The sequence below is a fragment of the Delphinapterus leucas genome, chromosome 2 (assembly GCF_059928025.1).
Source record: "Delphinapterus leucas isolate spDelLeu-1000000601 "Yukka" chromosome 2, BTC_Dleu_Yukka2, whole genome shotgun sequence".
Lineage (NCBI taxonomy): Eukaryota > Metazoa > Chordata > Mammalia > Artiodactyla > Monodontidae > Delphinapterus > Delphinapterus leucas.
In genome coordinates, this window is record NC_143130.1 from 63,756,828 (window position 1) to 63,770,030 (window position 13,203).

General features: G+C 51.2%; 2 protein-coding genes across 3 annotated transcripts in view; both read left to right on the forward strand.

Annotated features, from left to right (window-relative positions):
* The window catches only part of PTPN9 (protein tyrosine phosphatase non-receptor type 9), an 85,225-nt gene extending 77,396 nt beyond the window's left edge, over positions 1-7,829 (forward strand). Inside the window, exon 15 of one of the 2 annotated variants that reach the window (XM_089906982.1) lies at positions 705-7,829. In XM_089906982.1, the coding sequence (XP_089763108.1) occupies positions 705-919 (215 nt within the window). In that variant the 3' untranslated portion in view covers positions 920-7,829. The remainder of the gene's footprint in view (positions 1-704) is intronic. The other variant, XM_022580083.3, reaches the window with a different exon arrangement.
* Positions 7,830-10,401: 2,572 nt separating this feature from the next.
* The window catches only part of SIN3A (SIN3 transcription regulator family member A), a 66,533-nt gene continuing 63,731 nt past the window's right edge, over positions 10,402-13,203 (forward strand). Inside the window, exon 1 of the mRNA XM_089906973.1 lies at positions 10,402-10,465. The gene's annotated coding sequence lies outside the window, so the exon portion shown is untranslated. The remainder of the gene's footprint in view (positions 10,466-13,203) is intronic.

A 13,203-nucleotide genomic window follows, 5' to 3' on the forward strand; every position in this document is an offset into this window, starting at 1 on the left:
GAGATTTCCACCCTGGACTGTGCTCTCCATTCTGGAACCAGTTAGCAGCTTTTGCCTTAAGCAGATGTACATTGCAGGGACTGTTGGCCTTCTAGTTCAGAGGTCCCTTTGGGAGAAAGGAAGAATAGGTTTGTGATAGGTCTCTGTGGAGAAGTTGTGGATTCTGAAAATTAGGACCCAGGTGTGGGAGTGCTGTCATTCTATCTGTCTGGGATTGAAGCAAGAAGTCCCTCTGGGGCTTCCCTGGTGGCGCAGTGGTTGAGAGTCCGCCTGCCGATGCAGGGGACACGGGTTTGTGCCCTGGTCCGGGAAGATCCTACATGCCGCGGAGCGGCTGGGCCCATGAGCCATGGCCGCTGAGCCTGCGCGTCCGGAGCCTGTGCTCCACAACGGGAGAGGCCACAACAGTGAGAGGCCCGCGTACCGCAAAAAAAGAAAAAAAGAAGTCCCTCTGTCACCTTCCCACCTACTCTTCCTATTACCCCCATATATGTCCTGAGAGACAAGAGGCCTTCTCATTTCTCTGGCCTTCAACACTCCCTGTGACCTCCTCCTTGAGCCCTTTCAGGCCTAAGGCCAACTGGCCTCCTGCCATGAGGCACCTTGCCATTGAATTCATTCATCCAATCCTGCCTGGGTAATTTGGTAGAGGGAGGGAAAGAGGAGAGGTAGATCAGGTATGACCACTTCCTTCCTTCCTTCAGGTACCTTCTGTTCATTGGACATCTGCCTGGCACAGCTGGAGGAGCTTGGCACCCTAAATGTGTTCCAGACGGTGTCCCGCATGAGGACCCAGAGGGCCTTCAGCATCCAGACCCCTGAGCAGTACTATTTCTGCTACAAGGCAATCCTGGAGTTTGCAGAGAGGGAGGGCATGGTGCCCTCCAGCCACAACCTCCTGGCCATGGAGGGTCAGTAACTGTCCCACGAGCCTCCTATCTGCTGCCCAGACTTCCTTAAACTACCCTGGACACCGCTGAGCCTATAGGTTGCCATCAGTTACACTGAAGCCATGGACCAACCTCTTTCTCGTGTCTCCCGGCGCACGCGTGCACGCAAGGCAGCCTTTCCCTTTGGCTAGATAGATGTGGTGACATTGCCACTAGAAAGGGCCGGCAGCAATGTGTTCTTAATTCCTAGCACCTGCTATCGAACTGTGCCTTATTAAAACCAAATTGTGGCTATCGATTTTTGCCAGGGGCCCCGAGGTAAGTGGGGAAGGAACCTCCCTCCCCCCTTTCCCAATGCCATTCTCCTTCTCAAGGTCTCTTTCCATTCCTTCCCTTTGCTAGGATTTCATGGGGAGGTTTGGTGAGCATCCACCTCCTTCCCAGAGAGCTTGACCAAGTTACATATTCTAGAGAACGTCCTGAGTGCCAAGCACGTTTATACCTAGGGCGTGTATTCCAGTCTTTTCTGTCATTCTCTGTGTGTGCGTGTGTGTATGTGCACTTATGTGTATGAGTCCATACGTACGTGTGTATATAATATATACTGTATGTGATAATATGGTCGTATTCTATAAATACATATACACAGAGATACTCCTTTGTAGAAGTTCCTGGGGCTTCTTGTTGCAGTTCAGGACTCCTCGCTTTTTGGATCCTACTGTTTATCCTGGACGAGCTGGGGTTGGGGATCATGTTGCCTGTTGTCAGACCGCAGAGTGGTGGAAGAGGACACACACACATCCACTCTCCATGCTCCTGCCACAGGCCCTCATCCTTATATAATGACTTATCTCTCTCCAGGATGCTGCCTGTTGGAGCCAAGAATACTGGTTTGTGGTGACACTGGTTTAATCCAGCATGGATTGCCCTTATCTAATGGTTCTTCCTCCGTTTACTTTGCCAATTTTGGGAATAGACCGCCACTGTGATTCCAGACCCTCTCTCCCCTCTCCCTATCCCTTGGGGGTTGGGATCTGGGCAGAGATGAATTCACTGAGCAGCCAGAGCCAAAAGCAATCGGTACGAAGTCTTAGAAGGAGAGAGAGGGAGCCCACGTGTGAGAGAGAAGAGACTACATACCATGAGACTCCCTCCCTGAGAGAATGAGCTGGGGCCCCTTTTTCTTTTGCTAGAATGTTCTTTTTCTTATGCAGCTTGGCCCTGTCCATTCATATGCCCATTTCTTTCTTGCCTCTAGCCTGCCAAACCCTGGAGCTCAAGCTGGGTGGGTTCTGTGTCAATCAAAAGCTTAACGCCTGTCTGGGTGAAGCAGTCCCCTGCAATCACTGTTTTCCCCCTATTCATTCAACCTGTCCCTGTCTGCTCCCAGCCTACCTAGCCTGATATGCCAGGGATGGAATCAAGACTCCCAGCATTCCACATTCCCAAGACAATCCCAGGAACCCCTAAAACTTCTTCCCCTATCACAGATGAGGTTGGCAGCTGATCAGACCTCAATAATTTTATACTGTAATAAGCTTTTTGAATGTATATATTCTTATTTTTACAATCTTTTCATTTTGTATTTAACGTCAATGGACTGAGTCAGATTCAGAAAATAATTGTAATGTTCATATTCGATATCTTACAGCGATACAGTTTTGTATTTACATATAAATATACCGACATGATCAAATCCTTTTAGCTTCATCAATTTAGTAGCAGTCTGGGGCTGGGAAGGTGAGGAGGGGCTCCAAGAGCTGGTCTGGGAGGGATGGGGAGGCAGGGAGGAACCCAAGGCCTCATAGCTTTTCAGTTCTGAGAGCTGCCCATCTTGCCCAAGGCCATGGCCCAACTCTGGGCAGACAAAGGGAACCAGCACCAGTTGACTGCTTGCCAAGTGCCAATCGCTGTGTTTGGTGCTTCCCCCCCCATTACCTCATTTAAACCTCACAACAATCCAGTGAGATGTTACTCTCCCTTCCTTCTGTTTCTGTGTAGATGAGAAAGGTAAGGTACAGAGGGTTACAGTGAAGGTAAGGTTTAGCAGGTCCAGCTCTAGAACTGGAGCTCAGGCTGGTCTGCTTACAAAGCTTTGGCCTCTTTACTGCGTTGCTATCTCAAAGATCGAGATAGTGTTTTCTCTTTGGAAATGAGTTTTTTTAATGTTCTATTCAAGGTATAGACAGTTCTTAAGTTCCAGGTAGTTGATCTTGACTAGATCTGTATGTAATAGACAAGAAGGGTTTCTGACAGAGTTGGTGACTGATTCTCCCAGATAGGACCTCCTGGTACAGGTCCTCAAGTCTGCAGGGTACCAGAGGGGTCATTCTCTCAGGGAAACCCCATACATTTGGTTACACTGGTACCTTTGTTGGAAGATCTTGAGTCATTTGCATCTCTCTCTTAGAGTAGAACCAGAAGATTTGTCCACGTAGGACCACTCCCCATGCTCTGTAGCTCTTCCCTGTTGGCCAGTGACACCTGTGCAGTTGGAGCAGTTCTGGCATGGGGTGTTCTTAATAAAAGTGACAGCAGCTGACATTTACTGGTTGCTTAACTCTGTTGCAGGTACTGTTCAAAGTGCTTTCTCGGTATTATCTCATTCACCCTCAAACCAAACTTTTGAGGTAGGTATTGACAGAAGAGAAAAACTGAGGCACAGGAGAATTAATTTGCCACAGCAAGAACTCGGACCACCTGACTCAGACCTCTAAGGATCCATCTCCTGATCTTCTAACAAAATATTCTTGAGTTTCTTACCTTAATCAAGAGCTGACGTATAGTGCAAAAATTAAGCCAGACCTTTCTTTGGATGTTCCCTTGGGGACAGGCAAGCATAATAGGTAAACAGAGATACATGAAATCTGGGAAATCAGAGAGGTTAGGGGTTTGGGGAAGTATGTAGGAAACAAGATTAATGATAAAAGATTTGGAGGAGGTGGCCTTGAACTGTCATTTATTTGAAGAGACTGTAGCCCAACTGCTGTTAAATTCAGAAGTTATGCATGAGTTCTTCATTGCACATCTAAGGATTGGTGAGGTTATCACTTGCAAGGGCTCCATACAAATGCAGTTTCCTGGGTCCTGCCCAACAGGTGGTTGAGTGAGCGGCAGGATGAGCCAGGTTTTTGAACCATTGTTTTAGTCCGTGCCCCTGACTCTAAGGAAGGTTAGCAAATTGATGTCTCCTAAATCTGAGAGAAAGAGATTAATAGCTTCCCCCCCACTGCTGTAGTCTGCTTGTAGCCTTTACCCTTGGGAAGATAATTAATACTCAGTGTGCGCCTACCTGTGTTGGGTGTTAAAGGGGAAGAGAGAGAAGGAGCCCTGAATCTGTCCAGGAAGTCAAGGCTGTCACATAGGAGATTTGGTGAACAAAGCAAGAGAACCCACAATGAAATGCTGGATTGCACAGTTGAGAACGTAAGATGAAGAAAGTGTTCAGGGGAGAGAGAATATTGTGGGTAACTCAGGCTTCTGCTTCTGATTTGACTATTTTTTCACTTAATTTACTCCCTCTAGGCTTAGTCCCTTCATTCTGCCCATCCCTGTTAGCTAGGATGGGACTCCTGAGGTGAAGGGTACCCTAGCATCCTCAGCCTGGGAGGTTCACCATTGTCAATCTCCATGTCACAGTGTGCAGGTAAATGACAGAATGCGACTGGTTCTTGGGAGGCTGGACTATTTAGCATCATATCTTGAGGAAGATGGGACTCCTGCCCTTATGGTCTTCCCATCTCTAGAGACAACCAGACACATATGGAAACTCTCATAAATCAGACACCTGCAGGTAGGGGGGTCAGGAGGTATGGCCAGGTAGAAAAGCCTTCTTAGAGTGACTGAGCTCTTTGGTAGTTTTGAGATCTCACCACTCAACTGAAGCCAGGTCCTAGCTTTTGTAAAAGAATGTGCTCTATTAGATGATCCTACTGCAGGCCCTTCAACTCTGAGGGTCTAGTTCTTTGCTGGACGGTGCAGATGCCTATAGAGGAACTATCAGACCCTTGTCTGGTTGGGTCAGCTCCCACTTGAAATCCCCAGTTTTAGCTTGTTTTCAAAGTCTTCTCTTTCAAGGTGCAGCCACCTCCCTATTCCCTCAGTTCCCTTCGCACTTGGCCCCCAACTTGGTAAGCAGCAAGTCTCCCCTATAATCCCCAGGCCATCCCATAGACCTTTAAGGTTTCTACGCTGTTACATGTGGGGCAGACAGAATGACTCAGAGCGGAGGAATGAACTAATCAAGCTACCAGAGCTCCCAACCGAGGTCTTAGGTTTGTCTCCAACCTGGGTTACTACCAAGATTACTACCCCCAGACCATCATTAGCTAACCAAGGACAGGAGCTAAAAGCTCCACCAGTTTGGGAACTATATTTCCCCTTGGGAGATATTCACCCTATAGTTAACCATCACACAAACAGTTGTGAATATCAAGTGTTTTGAACTGCACTGCTCTTAACTGACCACAGAGAAGACTGGGTCTTTTCCACAGATAGAAATCTAGCACTCTCAGAAACCTGTTGCAGTGTTTAGCCTTCCTTCACCCCTCACCATAGCTTTCACAAAATCCTTCTTTTTCTTTAAGCTAAATCTGGCGTTCTGCAGTCTTAAATGCTCTCATTTTTTTCTGGCTAAGGCCAACATGGACATAACTAACTAAACCGGAAACCTAGAGTGTTGGTTGGAGATGGGGAGCAGTGATCCCTTTTTGACAACTTAGGGTAATATGTTCCTGACATGGAAATATGTTCCTGATACAGTTTTTAGGACTAAGATGAAGGTGAAAGTAGGAAAGCAAGACAGTGAGTTGTGTAGAGAAGGTAGTCAAAAAAGGCACAGTGCCGTCTTCCCCACTCTAGGCTCACTTCTTTCTACCCCTCCCCCTGCATCAGCACCTGGTTACTTCTCTAAGCTAATATAGTTATCTTAGCCTCAAGACTGGCCAGATGCACAGCTGAGTCTAGGTCACCCACTTTATCTTGTGAAGTCTGTTTTACCTCCTTGACCTTTAATGAATACCTATTCTGTGGCCAGCAGCCAGTGGACGTATGGAGTATGATGTTCAGAGCAGATGCTAGGCTGGAGATATCAGTTGGGGACTTAGTTTAGATAGAAGCTAGGAGCCTTGGAAGTGGGTGAGAACAAAGACGAATGAAGAGAGCAAGAAGACAGGAGAGACCCTTGGGAGCCACCAATATTTAGGGGAGGATGGAGGAAGAAAAACCTGGGAAAGATTCTGATTAATAGGCAGAGGCAACCAAGGTCAAGACTAGGCTGTGTTCTCACAGACTGGTGAGAGGTGGGGAGTAGCTGGGATGAATGAACAGGATTAATAAATGGAGGTTCACTAGTGATCTTGGGGCAGGGGCTGACGAGGAGGAGGCATGAGTGGGAGGTGAAGGGATAGAGACTGCAGTGCTTGGGGTTCACTTCAACCAAAGCAAGGCCCACCTTTATCTATTACGTGTTAGACCTCTGAATGAGATTTCATTTGAACAAAGGAACCTGCTGCCTTAAAAAAAAAATCATCAAACAACTGATATGCAGAATAAAACACTTTGAAAGCATAAAGCTGGGTAAACTGGGAACATATTGTTATATCTGTTTTCTAGATTTGGGCTGAAGTGACCTAGGGGGGTAAATAATGCTAGGTGAGAGCAAAACATTTCAAGGCAGTGAATAGCAGTCTTAAAATCCAATAAAAAAATTCCAAGCCTCCACTCACCTAGAAATCAGAAATATGGCATATGTACAACATATAAACCAGTTGGTTGCCAGACAAATGCAGTTTCTAATTTACACAGTGGAATTTTGGGGTTCTTTAAGCCTGTCCTGGTCTCTCAAACTGGAACACCAGGGACTTTGCATTTGAATGACCAGGAGAAGAGAGAGTGTCGACGAGATAAAGGAAGAAAGGGTCCTGCAACATTTGAGTGCTAGGCATACTTTATTTTTAATCTCACAACAACCCACTGCAGTAGGTATTCTTCTTAGTTTACAGATAAGGGAATTGAAAAGATAAATGACTTGCCAAAGACATCCAGCTAGGAAGTGGCTAAACTGGGATTCTGACCAATAGCTTGAGCTTTTCCCCTTAAACGTATAGATGCCCCTCACCTGGATATTCCCAAACTGGCAATGGTCTTCTTTAGCTGGCAGAGTTTCTGTCATCAGGGCACTGGCACTGACATCTTTTTGGCAGAGCCACTGAAGTGCAGGCCCTAAATATCTCTCAATCACCACCTACCATAAGCACCCTAAAGAACTGTGAGGGTGTGTGTGTGTGATGCCTAGGAGGCAGGGTGTCAGAAGGTGTGATAGTTTTGAGTATATGTGGTTGTGAGTTGAGGATACATGTATGTGACTGGGAGACAAATTGCTTCTTTGAGGATAATTTTTTTGGAAAGGGCCAGAAATCATTTAAAACTACCTGGGTACAAACTGCTCTCGGAGTCAGGGAGGGAAGGCGTGTGGAGCAAGAGGGGAAGCTGTTTTTCTCCAGAAGTCCCAACTTGGATCGTGGATCTTAATGTGTATAGAGACAGCATGTGGTGGAATGGAAAAAGCTCAGGCAGACTCGCCTTGGCAACTTGGCTTGGGCAAGTCACTCTACTACTCTGAGCTTCAGTTTGCTCAACTACAAATACGATAATCCCCAACTCACACAGAAGAGGACTCCTGGGAATCAGAACCTGGCTTCCCCACGTGACTTCTCCAAGGAAGGCCTTCACCCAGATCTATTCACTCTTTTGTCCTCACTGATAGGGTAGGGGAGACGTGGAGTGGATGCAACCTTCAGTGAAGCTGGAAGGCCAATGTCTCCAAATCAAATTCTTAATTTCCCAGAGTCTGGGAGTGGCTGTGCTACGCAAGCATCAATGTACTGAGTCAGAAACCATCCACTGGACGCCTTCTGAGGGACTTTCTTGCCTGACCGCTGGGGGCACTGGGGGCTCAGAGGTGAATTAGATGGAGTTGCTTCCCTCGAGGAGCTCAGTCTAGGGAGCATTCAAGAGGGGATTTCCATCAGCGTGGTGCAGTTAGGAGGGTCAGAAGTCTCAGCGAAGTCTGGTTCTCTGAGGAGTAACGGTTCTGGTTGCAAATGCTCCATAAGTAACTTCCTTCAGCGTATACCCCCTGCAGTCCAGGCTCACAGTCAGATGCTTGGGCCTTTGGCCTCCACAGAAGTTCAGAGCCTCACTGGGTGTATTAAAGCGCACTTTTATCATCACATGTGATCTTCGTAACAGGGTAAGGACTGCCATGTTAACTTGTACAGGACAGGAGGCTGAACCACAGGTAATAAGACTAAGTGTAAACTAGTCAGCTTCCAGACTAATGTTCTTTCTGCTCTACCCACTCTGCCTCATCTTACATTCACACAGTATCTGTTATGCCTTCATTTAGGGCAGAACCTCTTAGGAAATAGAGCGCAAATCTGAGATAGGGCTCCAGACATCAGAAGGTGTCTGTTCTGATATAGAAAAACTTGGTCTTCCCTCTAGGGAGCCCCCAGTCTGAGAATGAACCTCAACTTCCATGGCCCTGCCAGGTGCTGGGCCTCCCACTGAATACACACTCTTTACCTCCTGGTCTTTCTCCCTCTACACCCTTCAGTGATTCCACCAACCAAGTTGCCACCCAAATTCTAGTCCCTACTTCACCTGAGATGACCTACTTCCCTTCCTAAATCAGTATTTCTTCCCACCTGCCCTCTCTCCTTAGTAGCAAGCTTCCCTCCCCATCAGAGTCCCCCCCACCCCTGTGGACTCTGAGGGAGGGAAGGGTCCTTAGAGCCTGTCTTTCTACCCCAGTTTTCACCCCTATTTCACAGGAGAGAAACAGGCCCATAGGGAGGAAGGGACTTGCCTAAGGATATAGTACTAAGTCACTGGCCACACTAAATCTGGAAGCCAGCTTACCAAACCACTAACCTCAAGGCTCTTCTACCTCTTCACACACCAGGCCACTGACTCCTCCTTTCCCTCCACTACCTACACTGAATCAGTCACCCAGTCCTCTGGAGTCTTTCTCAAACACATCTGTTTTTATTCTTGCTTATCCATTGCCGCTGCCCTAGTCAGGTCTTCATTACATCTCACCTGAACTGTTAGGACAGCCTAACTGGCAGCAGGCTCCCATTCTGCCCACAGGCCTTTAAGGCCCTTCACATTCTGCACACCCCACCTCATCCACACTAGCTTCCTTTACTGGATACCTCAATCAACAGGTCTTTCCCACTCACTCATCTTGTATTCTGGCCCCAGGCTCAGCTCTGTTGAGCACAGACATGTGGGGTACCCTCACTCACCCCTCCAAAACACTACAAATGATTCAGGGAAGCATCTGAGTCAGAGTTTTGACTTGAGGGCTGCTGAAGGTAGGGAAGGGTTTCTGGATTGGGGGGCTGGGAGAAAGAGAAGAAACCTCTTGGCTCCCTCCACCTACCCCTCCCACCAGAAGATGTACCTCTGTAGTCTCCAAACCCACTATTACAACAGCCTTTTTGCCTCACCTTGCTGCCTGTAGGCACCCCTCATTCAACCCACCCTCAGAATCCATCCAGCTGCTGGGATGTTGAGCATCTTAAACCATAGTTCTGGGCCTGTGGTCCTGTGAGCAGCCATGCTGCTTGCACATTCTGCTGTGCAAGTCTAAGAATGTTAACAAGGTAGTAAAGTCTTCTGCTCTTTGCATCTTTCCAACCCTGAATTTCATTACTACAGCCACACTTTAAATGGTTCTTAATGTTTCTTTGCATTTACCTCTTTGTGTCCTTTGCTGAGAATAACTTGCCCCTCCATTTCTACCTGAGTGCCACCTTCTCCATGAAGACTTCATCCAGTTTTCCTCAGCTAGAAAGAATCTCCATGCTCTGAGCTTCTGTGGATGTCTAATTACATATACATTTTCCACCTTGCCTTAGCTCTTTCTGTAGCATCTCCTCAGCTAGGTCTGATGCCCTTGGAGGGTACATAGTGAGCATCTCATTCAGTCTCTGTAATCGCACCCAAGCAGCAGGTGCGGTATGAATGTGTCTGCCTTACCCCAGTAGGTGCTTGGGCAAATGCCTGTTGCCCCAACACAGGACTTCCAGCTTATACCGCTCATTTTTAGGCAGGCACTTAACGGAATGGGCCAGACACAGGTTACACAGACAGGGGGGTCGGGACATTCCAGCCAGTCGGTAGGGTATCCTTACCCGCCTCCCTCTGCCCAGCTCCAAATGGGGTGTGTGTATGAAGGAAGTGGGGGCCAGGTAGCCCCGCTAGCTCCTCCTCCGGGTCCACCCAGCGGATCTTTGAGTCCCAGGAGGTCTCCTAGTCCAAGGGCCGCAAGAAACTCAAAGCGGCGGTGCGGCAGAGATAGGGACCTCTGCCAGAGATGCGCCTCCCGCTCACGACTAGTTTAATTAATTTGTTTATATTTTTTGGAGGGAGGGGGCGTTCAATGAAGGGGAAGAGGTGGAGCGAGGGGAGGAGGCGGGCCCAGTATGACTGACGCGAGCACCGGGGAGCCAATGGCCCGTGGGGGGCGTTCCCCCCCATTCAGTACTCCTCGCCTGGCTCGGAAGGTATGTTAAACAGCTGCTTTTAATTTGGTCTCCCCAATCTCGAGGGTTTGGGGGGCTTGTTTGCCGGCCGGTCGCTTTGGCCAGTCCGCCATGGTGTAGGCGCCGCGGTCCCTGGGACGGAACTAGGGGAGGCTCGGAGTCCGGCGGCCGAGGGAGCTGAGCGAGGGGCAGGCCAGGAAGGAGAGCTCTTGGCGCCGCCCGCTCGCCAGTGTGCGTTTCCAAGCCGGGCCGGATCCGTGGGGAGGGGGTCGGCCCGGCCCGGGGTCGCCAGTGCGCTGACCGTGCTGCCTAGTTTATTTCACCGAGCGGTCGGTTTCGGTAGGTTTGGGCGACGGACTGGGTAAGGGGCCGGCAGGAGGAGATCCCCCTCGCTCCTGCAATGCCTTAAAAAATTATTGTAGAGAAGAAAAAAGGGGAGATTCCATACACCAACTGGAACCGGGCCCGGGCTGCGGCGCGCGGGCTCGGCAGGGGGCGGCGGCCTGAGCCAAGCCGGCCGGGCTCACTGAGCCCGCGGCGCCGGGAGTTGGTCGAGAGCTGGAGTTAGCGAGCGAGACCGGGCCCGCGGCTTTCCCCGCTAACCACGCAGGGCGAGGGCGGCAGCCGCCCGAGGGTTTTGTTTCTGTCCGCAAACTTGTCGGAGGGGGCGGTGGGCGCGCTCCGAAGAGGCGCGGGCGCCTAGGGCCCGCGGTTGTTATGGACTCTGGGGGCGGGGGCAACGCCGGACTTGCGGGAGGGGCGGCCGGGGGCGGGGGAGGCCACCGGAAAGAGCACCAGCGCCTCGCACTAGACCCATGCGCCGGTCTGGGCTCTCCGACCTCCCGGGCCGTGGCAGTAAAGCCAGCATTCGGCGCTGGAACCCGGCCTGGGGGTGTGGAAAACCTCCACAAACTCGGCGGCTGCGACCCGCGGCCCCAGCTGATCCCCTTGCAAACATGGAGCTGCCTCCTTCCCCGCCCACCCCAAGGCAGCGACGGTGGCTCCCTTCCCCTCCCCCGGCCGTGCTGTTTGCCCGCGGATGGGACGGGGGTGGGGGCACGGACGTGTGAGCGCTCCCACGAGGGGGTGGCCTGAAAGGGGCAGTGAAGGTCGGAAACTGGGAAAACAAGTCTCCACGCTCGGAATCGGGAAAAGGAAATGCATCAGCCGGCGGGAGGGGCGCGGGGGGCGCGCCTGTCAGCCGGGATGGCGGCCGTGGGCTGGGAGGCGGGGCGCCGGCGCGAACCGCCGAGGTCGGGCGGGGCGACGCCGGGAGAAGAGGCGCAGGGGCCCGGGCTTATGGAGCGCCGGGCTGCCCCTGCCTCCACTCCTTGGCCTAGCCTGTTTACTATCTACTCCAGCGACGGCTTGTGCAACCGGCCCGGAGAGGAGCTGAGGGGCGGGGCCTTTCCCTCTCTCTTCCACCCATCTCGGGCTCCTCCAGAGGGCCCGCCTTCTCTTGTCTTCCACTGGCTGGGCGAAGCTCCTTTTTTCCTTCTCGGTTGTTGATTGGATGATATTCTCCCGAGCTCCGCCTATCGGAGGTCGGGCTGGAGTTTAAGTTGCTAAGATTTTTTTCCGTGAAGGGCGGAGGGAGGATTCCTGCGGCTTACGTGAGGCGCAAGGGTCCCGCCCCTACTTCTGATTGGTGGGGCGGATAGTCCCGCCTCCTCCGGCGCAGAGAGCTTGGAGGGGGAAGTCCACCCCTGTTCCCCGCCCCCTCCCCTAGCGTGTGTGCGCGCTCAGCACATGTGTGAGGCCCGCCTAGCTCCTTCGAACAGTCCTCCCGCCCGGAAGTCCCGGGCTTGGAGCCCTTGGCAAGGGGGGCGGGGAGAGGCAAGAGGCACACAATGATTTCTCCAAGTCTCGAGATCTGGTAGCCTTTGCGATGAAGTTAGGAGTTGACGGTGTACGGTGGCTTTGGGGGACTTAGCTCTCGGGGTTCTGCAAGGGTTGGGAGGAGGGTGTGGGGTCTATCCTTCCTCGCCAAGTACTAAAGTTGTGACCCTGTGGCCTGGCTTTTCCCGCGACTCTCGACTTCCTGGAAATCGCCCTAGGCTTAAGCTTGAGAACGCTGCGGACGCTGGCAGTGTGTTTTCTTCCCAGCACAAGGCAGCCGCTGTCCTTGCTTGGCTTTATCAAAAACTCTGAGCAACTTAGGATTGGCCTGGATGCCTTAGGCAAGACCCAGGGCAGCTCATCCCCTGTTGACAGAAAAGTCGAGGGCGGCCCAATTATGCTTGGGTTCCAAGTGGTTCTTGATGTCCAGGTGGGAGCGCCGTGTGGCACCCAGTCCAGGGAGCGGAGGACGGCCCAAATTTAAAATAGCCCTCGGTCAGTTCTGCATGATTACCTCTTCTTCGTAACCTCCTAGAGGTTTGGCCTGGGGGTCTCGTTTGTTTCATTGGTGTGACTTATTTTTTGAGCTCCGTCCTGGGGCAGGGCTTAGCTCCCGGCGAGGCAGCTCCCATCTGTCGGCTATTCATGGAGTTCACAGTTCGCTGCCTTGTCCTTGAGGCTTGGGAGTCAGGCCCACCTGTTGCCAGCGCTCATTTCTTGCGGTCTCCGGCAGATTGCAGAGGGAGGACAAGGTAGGACCTAGGAGTGAGTTACCTGGGGCCTGCCTCTTGGATACTGACTCAGCTCTCTTGGGGCAGTAGCCTTTTTGCGGAAGAGAGCGGGAAAACTCTAGTCCCGCCCCCTCCCCTCCTGGCGCTCCGTGAGCGCCCCCCAAAGCAAGGCCAGCGTCAGTTCGCCCT